This window comes from Sipha flava, unplaced genomic scaffold (genome assembly GCF_003268045.1).
Source record: "Sipha flava isolate LNK unplaced genomic scaffold, YSA_version1 68_pilon_pilon, whole genome shotgun sequence".
Classification (NCBI taxonomy): domain Eukaryota; kingdom Metazoa; phylum Arthropoda; class Insecta; order Hemiptera; family Aphididae; genus Sipha; species Sipha flava.
Window position 1 is genome coordinate 1,300,060 of NW_020273608.1, and position 21,675 is coordinate 1,321,734.

The following is a 21,675-nucleotide window of genomic DNA, read 5'->3' on the forward strand; positions in this document are numbered from 1 at the left end:
AAAAGTGCTCCTTATGTGGTGTTATTAGATAATAAACTAATAAAAATAAAATAAAATTTGAAATTATTAAATGGTAAATTTAACTCTTAAATTAATATACAAATAAATAAACAAATAGTTTATATGTAGAAATAAATAAATAAAAGCTTAGCTTAGAATATTATTATCTTTGTATAGTACGACCGGTCGCGCGTTAAAAATTCATCGTCAGACATTACAAAGTCCACAAAATCGTGAATGAATATGAAAAACTAAGATCGTCGCTCATAAAATATGTGTTTTAAGTTTATTCATTATTATCATTGAAAACATCAACATTCATTTTGTTTTACGGAAGATTCCTTTATACATGAGATACGGAATAGTGATGTTATACTGTACTATACAATTAAACCAATGGTGTCATATGAGTGAGGGATTGGAAATTGGGCGATTTACCCGGTCTTGAGTTTGACTCAATTTACAGTCGGCACGTTAAAAAAAAAAAAAAACCAAGAGGCCAATATTGTTTACAAATTAACTGTGGGTCAGATGACCTCCTGAACCACCAATAAAATTACTATTTAGTAGTATTATTATTAACATAAACACGTTGACTTATCTGCAACATATTTACTAATTATAATCGATCATTATAATACAACGCAACTGCAATACAACCGGATTGAGAGTAAAGTAATTATGATCAATGCTAGCGATATTGTTACCGAAACATGAGTACCGGTCGAGTACCGTTCGCATATCGTTCCGGTAACGAGAAAATCAGATGGTTGCATAAAGTTAGGAACCCATAAGTAAGAGATGTTTTGCCAGAAGTGAGTGGTGTAGAACGGTTTTATGTCATTTCGTTAATGGAGAAGCTCGAGAGGATAACAATTAAAAAAGTTCGTTCGAGAAAAGCGTACACGTGGTAGACAATGAAAACCCATAATGGTATAAAGTATACGCGCTCATGTAAAGAGCGGCCAGAGAGGTCACATATTGTTGGAGTTATTATTATCATATAAAACTACACATTGAGTCAGTATTATCATTATTATAATTGTACAATGATCTGGTGGTTGTTATAGTATAACCTTTTTCCCTCGTTTCATCATTTGAGAGCGCAAGTTAATAATAAGTAATTATAATGAAAACCATAGGAAATTTTGTAATTGATAAAAAAAAAATTGACATCCATTGATAAATCAACAGACAAACATGAACGTTTTAATGCTGAAGTTATACTTGGACCTTAAAATTGGATCAACCCGGTAAGATATCTTTAATCACAACAGGAAATCATGAAAATAATAATCGTTATACAATACCTAAGCTTTTTGACGGATCCATATTTATTTTAAGACCTAGTGGAATATCCCATGACGATGTCTTATTGTTTTTATTTGATGCAGCCCTTTCTATGGTCAAATCAATGTCTAACAATTGTTCGTATTTCCAAAATTATGAGTGGAGAAATACAGTTAATGGCGGGATTACCAAAAGACTTGACCAGCAACGATCTAACTTACTTCAAGTACGCATTAATTACAACAACTAGTGTAAAAGATTTTGTTAAGCAATGAAAGGCGATCATTTGACTTTGAAAACTTAAAAAAATAATTTCACGCAATACAATAATGTAGCAATATCTGTATTCAATTTTTTTTTAATTTTCATATTAAAATATTTCATTTTATTGATCAATGGTTATATTGAAATTTTTTCGATAGAGTTTTCAAAATTTATAAGAGTAACTTTTAATATATTTTAATCCAATAATACATCAATTTAGTAAGTTTATTAATGTAACAACTTCACTACCCTAATTATAACTATTATTTCAGTGTCAGTGTATATATATATATATATATATATTGTACTCTGTAATTGTATTAAATTTTTTCAACCAAAACGCGGTGCAGAGTATGATTATAATAATACTAATGTATCTATGCCTTAAATGTTTAATAGAGTTAAATGTATATAAAATGTTTGGTATTACAATGTATAAGATTTACAATACGCGTATGCACGAAGTATACGAAGTATAGACTTACCGTGGAAGACAATGGCGATTAATATACAAATTAATACAGTGACAATAATTAATCATTTTGACAACTGGAGTATACCGCAGTTCTTATCTTGGCGTTATTAATTAAATTTAGAAGTTTCGAAGCGACATAATATATGTATGCATTTATACGGTCTTTCTGAGACTCCTGAAAATCTATCACATACATGCGGAATAATATTTATTGATGTACGCATTACAGGCAACAGATATTGTGCGACATTCAGTATCGCATATCATATCTTAAACCTTGTCGTGTACAACTCGATGTCCGCGTGCGTATTATAATAATTTATTTGGCTACTTTGCGGAAAACATATTAACACGACCACGTGACCCGCTCGGATTAATTATTACGTTGCATTTGCCGAGTAAATAATACATAATAACGTGCCGGCTTGCGGTGTTGGCCTAAGGGCGTCCCGTGCGATGTTGTTCGCTAAAATAATGTGATTACTTTTATTCTATAGTCATTGCGCACGCGCGCGGGTATGCGTAGGTTACACGTGAGTTACAGTTTAATATGTATTCAAATTAACATCCAAACACCCTGACCCCAATATGTACATTGAAAACTATCATGGCACGTGCACTTGAAATGCTTAACGAATCGATTCTACATTTCTGCGTGAACGCAAAATACAAACGCCAAGATTTTTTCTTTGCGTTTTGCGTTTTGTTGAAACGGAAATTTGATTTCGTCATTCTGCAGCTGATCTTACGTCTTGTTCAAAACCGAGGTTCGGACGTGATTTGTACCCGTGCCTTTAGGACGCGTACAGGTCGCGATGTCAGAACAATGCAGCAATCATGACAAGTTCGGTCGTACTGTTGTCTGTCGGTATAACAATTAAAATAAGAATTGAAACATCGTCCAGTTGATATGCACGGGATCGTAATACAGAAATAATAATAATAAAAAAAAAAAAAAAAAACATCAGCTGTACATTCGGAATTCCTTCGGTGGATATCGAGCCGAGATCCCGAATTTCGTTTCCATGTAATGGCGAATAATAGAGTACGGATGTAATATTGCAGAGATCGTGATCGTTGATTACGGTTAAAATTTCGATTGCCCTTAATTAATTATAAAATCAAAGTTGTTCACGATAACATGTCAATGTAGTGCAAAGGTGCGTTCGAATTTACGGTCGAATTTAAACTTCAAGTCTAAAGACTTCAAATTGCACACATTTCATAATTTGATATAAAGATGTTTATGGATGAAATTTCAAACATTTTATCGCAGGCGATATTTTCAAACCTTCGTCATTACCATTTCAACGACTGAACTTTCGAATTTTTAATTAAACGTTGTTATTAATAGGAGCATTGTAATAAACTCTCGTGATTTTGAAAAAAAAAAAAAAAAAAAAAATAATAAATAAATAAATAATAATAAGTAATGAACAAACAAGCGACTGAAAACAATGGAAAAGTTTAAAATTTATAAACTTTTATTGATAAACAAAGCTCTTGCAGTACGATTTAAACGTTTGGAAAAAATCGCAAAAGCAACGATTTCGTAATGATGGAATGAAAGGAAAAATACATAATCGTTTCTCGAGCATCCTTGCTGCGAGTTACCGTTAACACGACCGTATTTTGGCAGTTATTATAACTCCTGTGTTGGTTGCAATCCCAATCCTCGTAGCAACAAGTGCGTAGTCCGTGTATATCACTCTTTTTGTTTACCGAAAAATAGTTCACACAAACGTATCGAGTGTTTGTAATAAAATATATTTATAAAAAAATAAAAATAAAAAAAACCACAATGTTTTACATAAAAACGTGGACTTTCGTTGGGTTTTTACCGAGTGGTCGAATTTTAATATTTCAAACCAATTGCCACCTAATATTATTTGAATCGATTTACTCGAGAAAGAGGAATCGCGTACTGTGTTTATAATTCAGACGTTAACACGATATCGCTGTGGTGTCAGGTCATGCTCGGGCAGTGGTAGGAAATCGTTCACTAGATGTCATTATCGACGCTGAAACGTATTCAATTAATTTAGTAGGTACTTGAAATGATCCGTTTGAATATAAAATTGGCCATAAAGCAAAACTCGACGTGATGTGAAACGTAAATAAACCGTTAAATTAAATATGCTGTGCAGACGGTTTTAGACAAAATGGAATAATGTTCTATTACAAACTGTTCGAACTCAATCACATGGTATAATATGTATTGTAAACAGGTGAATTTTATTCGAATTTATTCGAAGTTTTACGGTGATTATTATTGTTTGATAAAACAATAAAAAAATTAAATGTAAATTAAAAATTATTAAATTATTAACACTCGTAAATTGGTATATAAATAAATAAACTATAAAAAAATCGTTTGTAAATAGAAATAAATAAATAATGAGCCTGAAATATTATTACGAGTGTGTATTTATATTTGAAAAGTGGGGTCGATTTCGAATTAAAAATTCATCATCAGGACTATACTAAGTCAATAAAATCGTAACTCGTTTATTATTTATTTCTATAAATAAACTATTTATATATTTATTAATATATTATTATTATTGAACATTTTTTATTCGTCTATTGATTAAAAAATCAAAAAAACAGATTTGTAACTGTCGATCAAAATTTGATAATCATAACAGATTTCATATGTTTTATTTTAAAAATATTAACAGTAACTTTAAATTTTACCCATGTCTTTAAGTGTTCCGTACAGTAGAATACAGCTAATGATTTTTGCTTCCGTTCCCATATATAATTACATTGTAACTGTTCCAATATTATGATGAGTAATTTTAACGTCTGAGGTACAATCACTCTTAACATTTGAAATATTCGATCTAAAAGTTTATGTTTACTGATTAATTAATAAATTAACACGGAAAAAAATCGTCCTATTATTATATGCGATAGTTGGTGTTGGTGACAATCAAACATGTATTTAATACGATTTCATGTAGGATCGGGATTTTCTATGACGGCGCAAGGTTACGCAATATAACACCATATGTGCATCGTGTTTCACTATCAGTATTCTTAACATTCCCAAACTAAAATAGAACACTAAATAAAGGTATGTGAAGCTGTGTACTTCAAAGTTTGTGAAACTTTCGAAAATTATTTCCTAGAACTCTACTCGGACTTTTTGGGCAATGTTGGACGTTTGTTGAGATTTTGTTGATAAATATAAAAAGTTATTAACATTAATTTATAGTGCCAAGTATATGAACCAATACTACGGTAGAAATAAAAGTTCAATAATGTAATCCAACATTGTTCGCACAGCTTTTTTAGAAATTGTTGAATGTTTGTTGGAAAATATTAGTCTAAGTATATTATCATCAATATGAAATACCTATTGTCTTACTTATTTAATCAGATGAGAATTGATACAACTAAATTCGAGCATTTATATTTTTAAAATATTTTAAAAAAATAATAATAAAATTGATAGCTAAATATGACGACTTTTAAATAATTAAAAATAAATAAAAATAAATAAATGGTTTTTATACAGAAATAAATCAGAAAAAAAAGCTAAGCCTGGAGTATTGTTATATTTGTAAAGTACGATCGGTTTCAAATAAAAAATGTATCGTTAGGTACATACAAAGTTAATTAAATTGCGACTGAATATAAAAAAAAAAAACATCCAACGATTTATTTTTAATTCGCAACCGGTCGTGTTTTACAAATATAATAATACTGCAGGGTAAGATTTTAATAATTTATTAATTTATTGCAAAATATGAGCTATTTGTTTGTTTATTTATATATTGACTTTTAAAAGTTTATTTTTAGATTTTCTATCTAATAATGTGATTTTGGTACTGTTTTACCATATTTAACCGCAACAAATGAAAAACCATAAATACCATTGGAGTGGAGAGTAATATGAACAAATTGATCGCATCGTAGAATATATTTTAGCATAGCGAAGTGTTGAACTGATTCCGTGCGCTACAAACGTAGTATTCTTTGTGTGCGCAACAAGTATGCGTGCACAAAATAAAAATGGTGAACTACGATAGGTATGATCAGGGTCGGTATCAACAAGTATTAACAAATATTGGGAAGTTAACTATAAATATACAAATTGACCGACTTATTTCTAAAATATAATTCTACAGTACTGATTTTAATCAGTTTGTTCGTTGTTTCCGACTATATAAATAGGTCATTCGTAGGTGGGGGTATACATTTCATCTAACTCTGGCTCTGGGTATGACTCTTGAGCGTTGTGCAACCGTCAAGAATCCATACCAAGAGGCCGATAACGCGAACAGGGGCGGGAGGGAAATGTTTATTTTGGATCGCACTGAGCTTCGACTTCGTGAAGTACCATCGTTACCCGACGGACAGAGCCACCTCGTAGTCAGTAGCATCTTGACCAAATGACCCGGCAGACGTGCGCACGTGCGTTCACTAATCACGTTTTGATAATTATTGCTATATTATGAGATAAGAGAAAAAAAAACCGGCCACCGGAATCTGAAAAAAAAAAAACTTATTCGCGTACCAGGTCATACTACGGGCGTGGGCTTCAGCTTTTCGCCGGGCCGCTGCACACGGATCCGTCCACAGCTCCTCCGCGCATTACGTTTACGATCGATGGCGCGTATTGTTCGCGAACAACGTTTGCAACGAAACGCGCGCGCGAACGAACAACGAACACGCGGAAACTTATCGCGATTAAAGAATAAAGTAATCGGTACCGAGTGTTTCACCGTGCCACGTTCGAGCGTCGGAGATTAAAAAAAAAAATGTGCCCTGCGCGTGCCCGCGTCACAGCAAAACAATCGAGGCGCTGTGACCTCCGTCCTCCTGGCGGCCGCGATTCGAGTGCCGCGCGCGGTGCAAAGGCCGTCCCGCCGTAACCGAGCACGAGACGATTCGCCCAGCGCTACGGAAAAACTTGTCCTGCGAAAGATTTCGCGAACGCCGTCGGGTGCTCCGTCCTCCGAGGGATCGCGTCTTCGCGTCGTCGTTTTCCTCCTTGTCGCTCTCGTCTCGCGAGTTTCACGGCGTCGCAAGACTAATACCCGTATGCTACCCGCGTGATTGTTTTTCTTACGTTTACAAAAAGACCGGTGTCGAATGGTTCGAACGGTACGTTTTCAAACCATTTACATTTCGTTTTCGTTCAAAAGTTCAACAAAACAAAACGACTCCAAAAGCCCGTTCGTCGCCAGGAGTTAACCGTTCAGCCCTCGTACATTTAAACGATTGCTTTCGCTCGGAGTCTTATCGAGACGAAATACAAGTTTACTGGCAGCGCGTTTGTTGCGTTTCAGTGCGCTGTGAGAATATTACCATCACGAGTAATGCATAGTCTGTTAGTATATTATTATTAACTATAATAACAGCAATAGTTAATGAATAATAATTAAAAATAATAATCATCTAACCACGATTACTTAAACAAGACTGCCGTGGCTGTTATTTAGCAATTATCATAGGATCGGATGTATACTTATTATTACGTCCCGGGAACCATCGGGATCTCAACACACTCAAAAGCATCCACGATGTAATAATTATATTTAGAATTTTTTTTTCATCCGAAAAACTACGAACTTACTATTTGTTATTTTTGAAAACCGTATTTATCATTTAGAAAATAAATAAAATTGAATTCAAATGAAATATATAACCGGTCGAGCTGTATGTAAAAATATTCAATTTGTATACGTATGTATTGATTGCGTACAACTATTGCTTTTTTACCGATCCAAGCGAGTGAATTTTCGAAGTTACGACTAAGCCGGGAGTTGGAAAACAGTATTCACTTAGGGTTTTAATAACAATCAAAATAACCGTATTCGTCTTTCAATTCAGACATCTTCTGCACAAGACTTCAATATCGGACGACTGATGTTATGAATAAAATCGACAGGCATGTGTACATACTATGTTATGTGTAGAAAAAAGAACCCTTGTTCGAATAAATAATACGTATTGACAATAATTTATAGAGGTCAAAAGTATATTACTATCATACGAGTGTATGAAATACATAATATATATACTGAAATAAAAACCACCCCCCCCCCCTGATTACGTGATAAAATATTATAAGGAGTTCCGAATCGAATAAGATTTATTAGTTATAAAATAATGCTACCTCGTTTTATTATTATTGTAATTATTATTATTATTAATAATCGTTATATCGATCTCACATAAATGGACATGTCCTCGGTTTCGTGCGAATACGGGAGAAGCGTTTACGCACGAGAATATTACGAAACTTGCGCGCTTTATAATTTATCGCGATTTCCAGAACCAAATGATTGGGAATCGTATTAAACGAAATATCTGTGTATTATGGCCGAAGATCGTAAAACATAAGAGAACGGACGCTACTGATTCGTCCGGATAAATGTTTTAACGTTAATTTACTGCACGCGACCACAATAAAAGCACACACACACACACACATACATATACTTAATATATATTTATTTGTGTATGTGCACGTTCTAGTCGTTTTAGACTCTTCAAGAATCGCAGCTCTTGATATTGCGCTCATATCGAGCATTTTCTACAGCGTTTCTGATGGATTTCGAGTTTTACGAGTATGTCAAAAAAATATACGCGCGTAATACGTCCAGGCTCGGAGATCGATCGACGCTCCAGTCCTGTTTTTATTACGTTTTGATCTGTTTCGATCCGGCGTCGTGCTGCCACAGAAGTGAATTTAAACCGTCGTCGTCAAACGACGTTATTACGTTTCGACCAATCTTTGTTGTACCATTTAGAAACGGTCCGGTATAATTATAATTATATACAATTATTATCGTCGGTTCATACGGACGGCATTCGCCATATTATTTTCATTTGATTTTACGTTGTCATGTATTACGTCTGGATCAGGTCAGCGTTCGAGTTATCGACGATCGGGCCGTCGATTCAACGGTCTAAAACAGCCTTTCGCAAACTTTTTCTCTTTCTTAGAGATAATAAAAATGATCGTGGACCTCTTAATGCAAATAAAAATTAAAAACAATATTAACTAATATTAAATTAATTGCTTTATTTTCTGAAATAATTGCACATAATTTTTTTTTTGATAAATAACGATCAACCAATACGATTAGTCTGTCTCTAATCTTGATTGCTTTCCAACGATAACTATTTTGACAATGTATATGTTACGGGTAAATTTCGAAAATGGGTAGTTTACACATTACCCGGGTAATATACACCTTATTCGTATGAATAGTATAATGTGTACATTATCCAGTGTGCTATAAGGTTAATTCGAAAAAAAATTATTATGTACCTAAACTATGTATTATTAAGTTATTATTTTAAAATAAAAAAATTTAAAAAATTAAATATAGTTATTTATTGGAACAGTTTGAGGCATTTTGAGTTGCAAAATATCTCCCCAGATTTACATTTACTCGTACATTTATTTATTAAGTGATTATTTTCACACAAACGTTTCTTAAAAACTTTGACCACCAAAAAGAAATTGTGCATTAGCTATTTCACATAAAGACTTTTTTGTATCCGACACTTATAAAATATTTATAAAAGTTTCATTATGATTTATTTGTTTTTATTCACGTTTCTTATTTCAGATAGTATTTTATAATATTTTGATTCCAATAAATTTACTGAATTTTCATTCTTTTCATTAATTTATTTATTATAATTTTCATATAATTTCTCTTTTTATGAAGACAAGTTTTTTTTTTAAAAAAAAACTAAATGATCAAATATTAATAAACCGAACAAGTGAACTCTAAAACCAATAGCACCGTCTGTAGTTTAAAATTATCATACAATATCAATGCACACTATGTATTATCATTTAGGTACAATTTATATTTTATGGTATTTTATTAATATTATCTACAATTCATATTTTGTCGTATTTTATTTTATGAAAACACTTTGTCCACTCAAAGGTAGATAATATTCAAATTACCCGGTTAATGTACCTACAAAATAAACGTTTTACAAATATGTTTACTTTATCCAATAAGCATGGGTAGTGTTCATATAAACCGGACGGTGTGTACATTACCCGATTTTCTTACCCTACCCGTAACATATATATTATCAACAGTATTTCCCATGTAATACGAATATTACGTCAGTATTTTCGTTTTTGTAGACGAGTACTTTGCGTGTTTTTAATTTATATTCACGGACCACAGTTTAGGAAACACCGGTCTAAAGCTAAACGTTCAAATGATTATGAATAACAGTTGCGACGTGAAGTGCACCGTGAGCACGAGGGTGAAACGAACGGTCACTGCGAATAATAAACTTCGAATATATTTTTAAATTTAAATTTTTTTTTTTTTTGAGTAGCAAAAAAAATATCCCTCGATACCCCGCAGATCATCATAAAACGATTTCAATTTTGCGAACCGTGTACGGTGGGAAATGACCCTGGGTTTCCGATGGCCGCGCGTACACCGTCGCAGGAGTTGTAATCGTACGACGCGCGCTCATCCGACGATCATTCGTTCGTTTGTTGTTGTTGCATCCGGTTACGAAAATCACTGCCACGTTCAGCGACGTGCGCAGAAAAAAAATACTTTGCGGTGAGAATAGTTACGTTTTAAATTCTCTACTACGTAAGTAACAACTTTTTTATCGTAATCAGTTGACCCAAACATAAATTGAAATATAAAATATATTATTATTTAGTTTATTGTAACCATGAGAATTGTTCAATGATGACACTATAGAACAATACACCTAGGTCTTAAAATCATTATATATTGACGGAATTTTGAGGGGGGTTTTGATTCGTGAAACCCCCCCCCCCCCCAAAAAAAAAAAAAAAAAACTAGATACGCTACTGACCGCGTTGTTCCGCATCGCAGTGTTTCGCCCGATCGTCTAAACCGCGCGTAGTATTGGTTCAGAATTTGTACGCGCATACCGTCAATAAACCGATGTTTGATGATGCGTACGTTCGGACAGTAATACTGTGTTGTTATATCGGCGGACACGCGAATTCCATTTTATATTTTCGTCCTCGACTAAACTTGTCGGCTGTGTAAAATAAAAAAAAACCCGCTTTGCACGATCGGCCGTACATTGAACACCAAACGGTTTTCATAAAAATTATTGTTTAAACATTTTTATTTTTATTTTTTTCTCTCCCGTCACTTTTTCCGGCTAATTGTATTTTAACTAGTTCATACGGTTGTTTTGTTCTCGTTAAAATTGAATAAGGGTTTTCCAAAAGTTTGAGGTAATCTGCGCGCGCACGCGCTATTGATTTTAATTTATACGCAGCTTTATTAGTTCAAACTTGAAAGCCTATCCGTAATGGTTTTTACCGATGAGTATATAGCGCAAGGGAACACAAAATATTCGATCATCGCATCATCGTATTGGATAATAATGTATGATATGGTTCCGCCGGATCGCACACACCGTTTTGGCGAACGTATCGCGAAGGTTAATGTTTCGGCAATTACATATAAGATGCATTCGATCAATACGTTTGAATGTTTGAATCCTAAACGTTCCATTTTCGACGTGAAGAAATATCCGGTTTCGCCAATAAACCGTAACCCTTCTACGCGTTTTTAGTGGTTTTTACACGCACGCCGTTCGCAATGTTCGCGCGAAAGTCGAGAGTTTTTGTTTTATTTCCATATATAATTCATCCGGACATCGTGAACGGCCATCGCGTTCCGTATCGTATTGTATCGCTACGTACGAAGTCATCGGTCGTAACAAAACACTGCATCGTCTGTATTGCTATTGCGGTATCGGTGCACTTTTATACTATGCAATTTTAATATTATGATCGACACCGCGTGACGATGTAACAAGCAACTGTTACAATAATATAAATCTAGTGGTAAGTGGTTATTGATTTTCTTTTATTTTTTTCCCCCGCTACGGACAATACATGCGACGTCTGCGCTACCACTGCATTATCGCGACGGCGACTTCGGTGTAGAACGTAGAACTGTTCGCGTTTCAAGGGCACGGATTCGTCCCCGCTCTTTTACGATGACGCATTTACCCGTAAGACGATTTTACTTGCGTTATTTTTCTCACGGAATAAACAACCTGATCTTGTCGCGGTCAGCGCGTCGGACACGGCCCCACGTCCATCGGCACGCGTCGCACGCCGCGATCCCGGTGATCGAATGCAGAAACCGTACCGCTCTCGTACGGCGAGGGATTTCATTATTTGTTTAATATTTCGTTCGCGACGCAATATCTACTGAACGATCTCTCTCTCTCTCTCCTCTACGTTCGACGTATAGCCCGGAAACCCGTGAGTTAGCATACACGGCACGGATTGCGATGACCGTGCAGCAGTTGTGCGCACGCGGTCGTTTGTATCAATCGTAAGCGTCCGGAGGTACGACATTGTCGGTGACGTCTGTGTCATCAGCGAAAACAACGGAACGGGGAACCCACGAGAGAGAGGAAATAATCGGACTGGTTCACTGCTGACCATTTATCACGCGAGTCGACCGGCGAGTAACTGGGTGGGAAGACGTTTCGAACAGAAGACGTTCGCGACGAGAGCGCGAATCGTTGAGCGAACCGAGAGTTATCCCGCATCGAAGGGAAAAACAATCTCAGCCCTAACGAAACGGGTGCAATGTCCGTGCTTAAAGGTTATTGAAATATATATCGAAAAAAAAAAAAAAGAATGCCACGCACCGAGATAGATTTACGGCGACAGATTTATCCGACGAGAGGAAATGTTTCTTATCATTCCTCCGCCGACGACGTCGGAATAATAATGATGAACAAAGTCTCGAAACATGACCGTAGATTATTATTATGATTGTTAAAAATAAATAATAAAAATCCTCAGAGGATAAGCCGTACATCGTATGGTAATACATATAAATAAATTATTATTTAATGTGGTCGCACCCTGGGTCCCGAACTTTCACCGGTGAAAAGCCTCAAGCGGATGGTTTTGGAAAACTGGACCGAGTAGTACTCTGTACGAGGAGCAACTCCTTATTGTAATAAGTGACATGAACGGTGGCCTCTTTTTTCCAGCGATAAAAACGTTACCTCTAAAGGGAGACGCATCAAGTGAAAAAAAATGGTCGTTCGTGAAATCGGGTCTCTGACTTGGTGAAATTTTTTCTAAACAAATTATATATGGCTGAAAATGTTAAACGTTGGAATTTAATCGAACCCGTTTTCGAAATTCTAATCAAAATCGGTAGGTAAAATGCACCACCACCGAGGACCATTCACCAGCGTGCCGCGTCACATAATCGTCACCGTTACCGTTGATTCGACTGGCTGCACGACGTCTACTCGTTGCTACCCATCAGCGGCAAAAGATTTGTTCTGATCTGGTCCGCCGTCGTCCCTTGCGGATATCCATCATGCGTGATTACCCCCCCCCCCCCCCGGGTTCTCGTCCGTCTTTGCAGTTGCCCCGTGTTAAAGAACGGTTTCCAAGCTGCGTTTAGTCGCAATGACCGTGTGATTCACTGCTCTATAAATGAAAGTGCCTAATCGTGGTTTCCGACGTCCGATCCTCGTGTACGTGTCAACAACAGTTTGACGATCATAGTGCTTTGGAAGCAGTGTATTATGTGCGTCGCATTGCGATAACCATCTTCTTAAGTAATCAACTTTAAGGTTGGTTTTACAATACTCTTCTTTGTTACTGGCCATTATATTCAGTTCCTTGTAGGTTTTCAGTCCGCAACCTTTAATAACCTTTTTAATAAGCGTTGTTCTAGGAAATCCTCTGCTTCTCTCGCCTTTCATTTGTCCTTCCAATATACTATGGCGTGGTTTCTGTTCGTGTCTTGATGTATGTCCAATTGGTCTTCATTCTTTGACTGATCTTAGTAATCCTCTAGGTTCTTTTATTTCATTGAGTACACCGTTATTGGTACGGAACTCAATCCGGATAACTCTTAACATCCTATAACTAATTGCGATTTTATTCTGAACGAATTTATTGTATATTTTTATAAACGAATTAATTAAATCGAAAAACTCTATTCACTGACAATTGACAACTGACGATGGGCCGTTAGTCGAATAAGTCTTGTATATATTTGAAGTATGCATTATTTTCATTTACTTACTCTTATATTTTATTATTATGTATAATTTTTTTTCCATGTTTAATGATTTTCTATGCCAAATAATAAATTTAAAAAAATATACACGCCTGGGCAAAACGAAATATCGAGCTGAACCAAACCGAACCGATGAGTCGTTGCGTTCAACGGCGGAGGAGACTTTTAGCGCACGACGTTCGAGAAATCAACTGGCGGTGCCCGAATATATTGTAATATTTTACCACGCATCAGCTCAGCTCGGCCGACCACTGCAGTGCCGTTTATTTCTGTACGCGCTCGTCGTCTATGCCGAGTGCCAACTGCAAACGCGACCGATATGAAATAACATAAAAAACGAAAACTGCCCGCACTGCCGTCGTCACAGGTTTTCTATCCGTTCTCACGCGTGACTGTGCGTATGTGTGTGCGTGCGCGCGTTTGTGTTCGTGTTTATGCGTGTAAATGTGTGTGGGTGTGTGTGTGTACGTGTGCGTGTGTTGTATGTTTAAATCGGTGAAAAAGGTTTCATAAACGGTCATGTACCGGACCGGAAGCTTCTAGAGTTCGCGACGCGTGCGGCGAGAGGAAACGAGTATCGCACGGGCCACAGGTCGGTAGCCTTTTCGTAGGAAAACATTCGTTTTTCGAAAACTTTGTGGGACCGTAATGTTTGATGAGCCGCACTGGTGCGAACAAAATTTTTTCATCTATCTCCACGATTGAATTCAGTTCAAATCCCTGTTCACCAGTAAGTAAGTCATTTAAAAAGCGAACCGAACAATTTTATCGCGACAGATTTGATTGGTGTGACGTATATTTTAATCTTAAAGTCCGTGATTCCGAAGAGAAGCGCTTGTTTGTTTGGGATATTATCACGATGACGAATAAGAAAAATCTAGGTGTCCAAAGAGACACTATCCCGATCATAGGCGTAACTTGGAATTTCATTAGGGGCCAAATATATAATTACATATCTAACGAAAATAGCTGTCCGCGGCTAAACGCCATTTCACTACTTACATATTATTATATAAAATTATTCATTTTCTAATATTATGTTAGATAAGCGAAAATTGAAAATCAAGATTTAAAAAAAAAATTGTATAGTAATAGCTATAACCAACTGCCTTGTACTAATTTTAAAACAAGGTACCTATGTTAAATATCAGAGGGAGCACTGTCCCTCCTAACTTATTCTAGGGGGACGATTGCCCCCTTGCTCCCCCCAGTTTATGCGAAATTATTTCAAAACCACCTCGTGCACATTTCACGCATCGACGACGTCACGGTTCGCATGCGCGTACATGAGAGTCTCTGGACGAGTGCAAGTGCACATATCTACGTGTCACGAACAAGTGCACGTTTAAAAAAAACTTGCCCGTCTGCGCCATTATTTTGGCCTCTTTACCGACGACATCTCAAAGGCTTTTGATTTTTCTCACATCGTATAGCTTACCGAATATGCGAAGTGCGTTTCATTTGCGATTGGTGATGAAATAATATTTGGCAAATATCCGGAATAATGCCGTCGAGTAGTAAGCTAAAGATAGTATTGGGGACGAATCATAGGTGAAATAATAATTCTAATCAACTACAGTCCAATAGAAAACAAAATAAATAAATAATATAAATTGTGTGACATTTGTATTGAAATGTATTTAATAGATAACTGTTGGATAAAAATTAGTTTGATCGATTAATATACATGAATTATTGTTTGTTCTGTATTCCTCTTAACTTGACAGGATAATTTATGACGTTAACAATTGTTAAGAGTAGGCGAATCTCGCGCTAAAGCTTCCTGTATGGTTGGGTCAATCGAAGGTTTGCTGCACTAACTTACGATATAGGGCTGAAATCGAAAAGCATCGGTACATTTTTAACGTCCGGGTTAATGAGCTACAACCCGAGTAGGTTTTACAGTCACTGAGACGAAAAAGATAATGTCGTCCGGAACGGCGGCGGTCGCGCTTTGTTTTTCGTGTGTAAAATTTGTCAATACATTTCATTGGACGCATGTTCTGTAAAGATCGCGCGAAAACCGGTAAGGATGAGATCTATCATATTTTGTTAACTCAATCGTTCAAGAACGAACCAAATTGGTTGCAACAAAGGTATATTGATATATATATATACTCGTAAGAAAAAATCGATTTCATCACCTCGTGCTGACCGAAAAACGTTCAAAACAAATACGTTACTACGTTACACGGACGGTATCGTGGATACGGATGTGACTAGTCGAAATAACCGATTTGAAAAGGCATTATGACTTGCAGCGCCTTTTGGAGAGCAACTCGAGAGCAGTATAACCAGATCCGAATTCTGTCATATTCAACTTTGGTGAACTGCTACTGAAAACTTCCGCCGACTGTTGCTGTATACCTTGCGACTACTGTTGCGAAGAAACGTTATTGGCAGCAACATCGAATTGCGTTAGTAAGTACCTGATCTGTTTCACCCCAACGCTAAGCCATCGAGCCCAGGATACATGGACGAGCGCGTGAACGGTAAAGAGACCGGATCAAAACGCGCGACTCCGGTGTGGACAAAGCGATGTTATTCGGCCGCAGCCGTGTCCCGTGTCCGATCAACGCGCATTGGGTTTTGAACATCCCTTAGCCGATTCGCGTTCAGCTACATCCACCGATCGGGTCAATTACCATAGACTAGGCGATGCACGGCTGTCAGCCGCAAACCACCTTGGATCTTGCGCGAACAGTTTCGGGGCTTATCGGGGGCTGAACACTGGCCGGGTGAGTAGACACAGGCGCGGATACGAGTGGGGTGATATGGGGGCTGAAGCCTTCCTATTAAACATAAGGTAGTAGCATAGCGGACGTAGGTACTTAAAACATTGAAAAATTAGACGTAAGAAAAACTTCGTACAAATCGACGTGCGTAACGAATCATGGCCAATAACTCACTTTACTAGCCACCCCCCAATTATTTCATTTCTAGATCCACACCCGGGTGGACGCGACCGCACAATTCGGAAATGTTAACAATTTAAGGGTACGATCCTTAGGACGCGTCTGTAGACGTGCGGCCCACGCGGTTGCCGCAGTGCGGCTGAGATTTTGAACGCGCGGCCGATCACGGATTTCTTAAAACGCAGCCGCAAGAGACGCTCATATTTTTCATACAAAATAAAATATTTATTAGAGCCCTTCAGTTGTTTTTCTACGTTTTAACAGTCAACAGTATATTGTTAATAATTAATTTTATTGTGTATAGTGAATACCTAAAATATTATATACAGTGCAGTGTAGGACGTAGATATCATGTCACTTAATCTGTAGAAAAAGTATGCTTGATGTTTTAAATCAAACTATCAAAGGTGATTGCTAACCAATTCAACCAACATTACATCTTCTTCGTACGAAAAAAGTAATTTTGATGACATATTATAGAAAAAGAAGCTAATAATAATAATATATTTGCATATGCTGGCCGCATGTCTCGTGCGATCTGACTGCCTTCAAAGCTGTCATCGCAACACGTCTATTTACGCATGCGACTGTCGCGCGCGTCTGCGGCGGTCTAGGAAATCCGTTTCTATTTAAAAATAAGTAAAGTAGTATCGGTGCATCCAAAATCTCGGCCGCACTGCGACAGCCGCGTTGGCCGCGCGTCTACAGACGCGTCCTAAGGAATCGCAGCTTTAACGTTCAGACCTATATTTGTGATTGTAACCCAAGTCACTCATTCTCTAGTACATACCACTCGTACCCGTTCAAGCTTTCAGGGCGTTATCCAACCCTTGTACGTTGTAGATATATTTCTCGGGGGGGGGGGGGGGCGAATGTCGCAGCAATTGTGAACGATACTACAAGTGCACGTGCAGGAGTGTATGGAACACAATTGCTACATACGATCATGTTCCACTGCTTCGCCCAGCGCATATATAGACTAATGCGTCGCTCCTAACGTCGTAGTGGAATGAATTAAATCTGCCAACAAATTATAAATCCATCGAAAATAATTTCGTTATCTCATTTTGTACCGTAGATACATATCGTTTCACCGTTTGATTGCATTGTACAGCTGATGCACCGACAATGATTGTTTTAATTTTTTTGGTTATCTGAACATTAACGTGCGATAGGTATTATGTATGTCGTAGAGAGTAAACCAACCGGAGACTAATTTTATATTTATTACAATGATATGTAATCAACTTAGGAGACAAAAAAAAAAAAACAACAGCCAACTAACCGTGTATTATAGCGTTACCGTTTATTTTAGCTTCAGAAAAACCTATTATCAATTATTCAAGAATGAATACCCCATCGAAGAAGATGAACAAAAGCAAACAAACAAAAGAGTAAATCTTTGTATTAGTTCATTAGTTTATTACTGTTCACCACTTGTTCTTAATTTTAATAACATATATATTTTTCACCCATATAATAATAAAATAATCTAACCTAATCAAACAAGAAATAAAAAATAAAAGTAAATTTAATATATTATAAACATTAAATAATATTAAACTTTATTCATTAATATGATATAATACCTGCATAGTTATAATATTTATGCTAAATTATTTTTTATTCTTCTTTGATTACACTTTGATATTTTTTTTTATTTCTTCAGGACTTTGTCTTTGGAAAAGAAGATTGAAACTCAACAAAAAAAGGTAAAGATATTAAGTGATTTTTAACTCTCAAAGTATCATTATTAATTTGCCTTGCATATAAATTGAAATAGTTAATTTTAATCGATCGATTAAATATTGGATTTTAAACTTTATTCTAATATTTGCTGATAGTAATAGAAAAAATGTTCAAAAAAAAATTACACTATTAGAAGGAAATAAGATTCATTTAATGACATAATTAATATTCGTTTTAACAAAAATTTATCATTTAGATTGATGCATAATAATATATCTCTGATATTCATATTTTTTTTTTTTCATTATTACTAATTTGGCATTTTTACAATTATGTATAACATTATTTTGTTGTTTAATACTTTTTCTATAAAATACATATTTTATATTATTCATATACAATTTTTTTATATAATTTAAACATAAAAATAATTTGACACGATCAAATTGATAGTTATTTATTTATGTTTTAAAATATGTTTTAAATGTTCTAACTAATATCCAAGACTTATTTGTTAATAAAATAATTTATATATTTACAAAATTACTAAACAATAATTATTTTTGAAAATATGTTGCATCTATTCGAAAATTAGTAAATCATACCGTTAATTTATAAATATGTAAAACACCGTCGTGTCCTTTATACTTGTTGTTAAATATATTATGAAATTGTATATCTGTGTAAGTAATACTAAATATGCAACTAGTTGTGATACAAGTTCGAAGAATGAGAAGAACTCATCTTCGAATGATAATGCAATTGACGGAAAAAACATTCAAGGCAGTGACTTAAAAATCATGAGTTATGCAAACGTTTGTAAAGTCATAAAACCAAAGATCGAAAAAATACGGACAATAGAAGAGAGAACTTGGTATGAATTATTAGTATTTTATGAATAAAAATATTTTCAATTTTTTAAAAAAATATTTTTTAATATTTTTAAGTTACTTGATAGAAATAGATGAAAATTTATTCAACTTGCCCAGCGACGTTGCTCTGGCTCATTGTGTAGCTGAGGATTTAAGAATGGGATTTGGAATTGCGGGGGAATTCAAGTAAAAATAACTTAAAAAAATTATATTGATGAAAATAACATTGATTTCAATCAATTGATAGACGTTATTTCGGCGGTGTTGGTCAACTGTTCGACCAAAATCTAACAGTAGGAAATGTTGGCGTGGTTGTCAATGAACGTAGTGAAACCGCTTTTTACTTGGTTACAAAACAATACAGTGGCGGAAAACCTACATTACAATCTTTATCAATAGCTCTAAAGTCCCTACTAGTAAAAATGAAAGCATTGAATTTAACAAAATTAGGAATTCCGAAAATCGGTTGCGGTTTTGACGGTTTAGATTGGAAGCAAGTCAAGGACCTTATTGTTAGTATATTTGCTGGAACACGAATAAGTATAACAGTTTGCATTCCCTCTAAAGTAAGTATAAGTAATTACCAAATATATTGTACCTTTAATTCTATCATAAACCTTTGCAAGATATTCAATCACGTACCGCCGCCGCAGTTGAAAGTATATATAACACCGAAAGAGATATCGAAATTAGAAGCGAAGAGCGATATTCTACTCTTCATCGATCTTGAAAAGTCTAAAAAGAACGATTGGACAGATGATCTAGTGAATAAAGTAAACGCCGAATATCCGTCATTGAAAGAAAAGTAATTATGTTTAAAATGTCTTTGCAATTTTGTGCTGAGATGTATAAATTATTTATCGTAAACATACTTATATTTATAAATTATTTATCATTCGATACATATCAAAGATATATATATATATATATGCTATATCTGATTGAAAGGTTTGAAAAGTTAAATTTGATAAAAATATAATTTATATTTTGTCTGTCCATAGGTTATTGAAAGATATCAAAAGAAATGTGTTATGTCCCGGAGACGTAACCACTTATTTCATAAAAAAAAGTGAAAATCAATTGTTTATTCACCAGTACAACTGCATATTTTAGTTCAATTGAAAGAGGATTTAACAACATTAGGAAAGGCATTAGAAGCTACACAAATTTTGCTTTCCAGTGTGGACCTATCAAACCCACCGATAACTTTAAATTTATATCACGAATGGTATCGGTACTGAGATCCATCATCCATGGTTCTGAATTGTGGTTGTGTGGGGACAAAAACCAAAAAAAAGAGAAAGAAATCTATGAAAATTACTGCAAGATAGTTACTACCGAAATGAGAGTTGTATCTAGAGCAACAGCATTTAGCAACTTACCAAATGCCGGAGGTTCGAAAGAGCGTAATGCTATGTCAAATAATCAAAAGTGGAAAAATGCTTCAACGAAAAAGAATAAGCGTAGAAGATAGGTATTTTTTATAAATAAATACGAACAGTTGTACCCACGTCTCTAATTCACCTATAAAAGATAAAACACTGTTTTATAAGATATTAAAGAAAAATTTCAATTACTATAAATAATAATTAAACCAACCGAACACAAGTGCATATTTAAAGTAAACATTAAGTAGGTAGATACATTTCATAATCTATGTAAACGTATCAGTATAATATACAAATTCAGAACGGACACCAATATCACAATTTATTTGAAGTTTTTTTTTCACCTCTTTTAATCTATACAATGATTATGATTTTCTGTTCCCAATAAAATATTTCAACTCCAAATTATCATAAGATTATTAATTATGAACTCGACAATAGCCAAGCATTAATTATAGATCCATAAATGAGATTTATAATAATTTAATATTTTACTAACAAAATATATTTATTTTCTAGAACGCTAATGGAATCGACGTCAAGCTCTTTTGAAAATGTACACTGTTCCCATTTTAAAATTTGTTTTGAACATCCATTCAGTTTTATTTCACCATAATTTATTTATATTATTTTCATTCCGTAACGTACGTCTTACTTTTATAAGCACTATTTGTCAATCCATTAACTTTCTCGCAATGTTTGATCACTGCCAAT

At 35.1% G+C, this 21,675-nt stretch overlaps 2 protein-coding genes across 5 annotated transcripts in view; one reads left to right on the forward strand and one right to left on the reverse strand.

Moving 5' to 3' along the window:
* The window catches only part of LOC112691953 (potassium voltage-gated channel protein Shaw-like), a 277,263-nt gene that overhangs the window by 94,313 nt on the left and 161,275 nt on the right, over positions 1 to 21,675 (reverse strand). The gene's annotated exons all lie outside the window — the stretch shown is intronic.
* Positions 14,508 to 20,711, forward strand: LOC112691954. The gene is made up of 9 exons (XM_025566437.1): positions 14,508 to 14,827; positions 16,359 to 16,518; positions 18,328 to 18,406; positions 18,682 to 18,722; positions 19,410 to 19,575; positions 19,649 to 19,759; positions 19,821 to 20,139; positions 20,200 to 20,378; positions 20,575 to 20,711. The coding sequence occupies exons 3-9, from the start codon at positions 18,360 to 18,362 to the stop codon at positions 20,684 to 20,686; spliced, it is 975 nt and encodes a 324-aa protein (XP_025422222.1). The 5' UTR covers positions 14,508 to 14,827; positions 16,359 to 16,518; positions 18,328 to 18,359; the 3' UTR covers positions 20,687 to 20,711.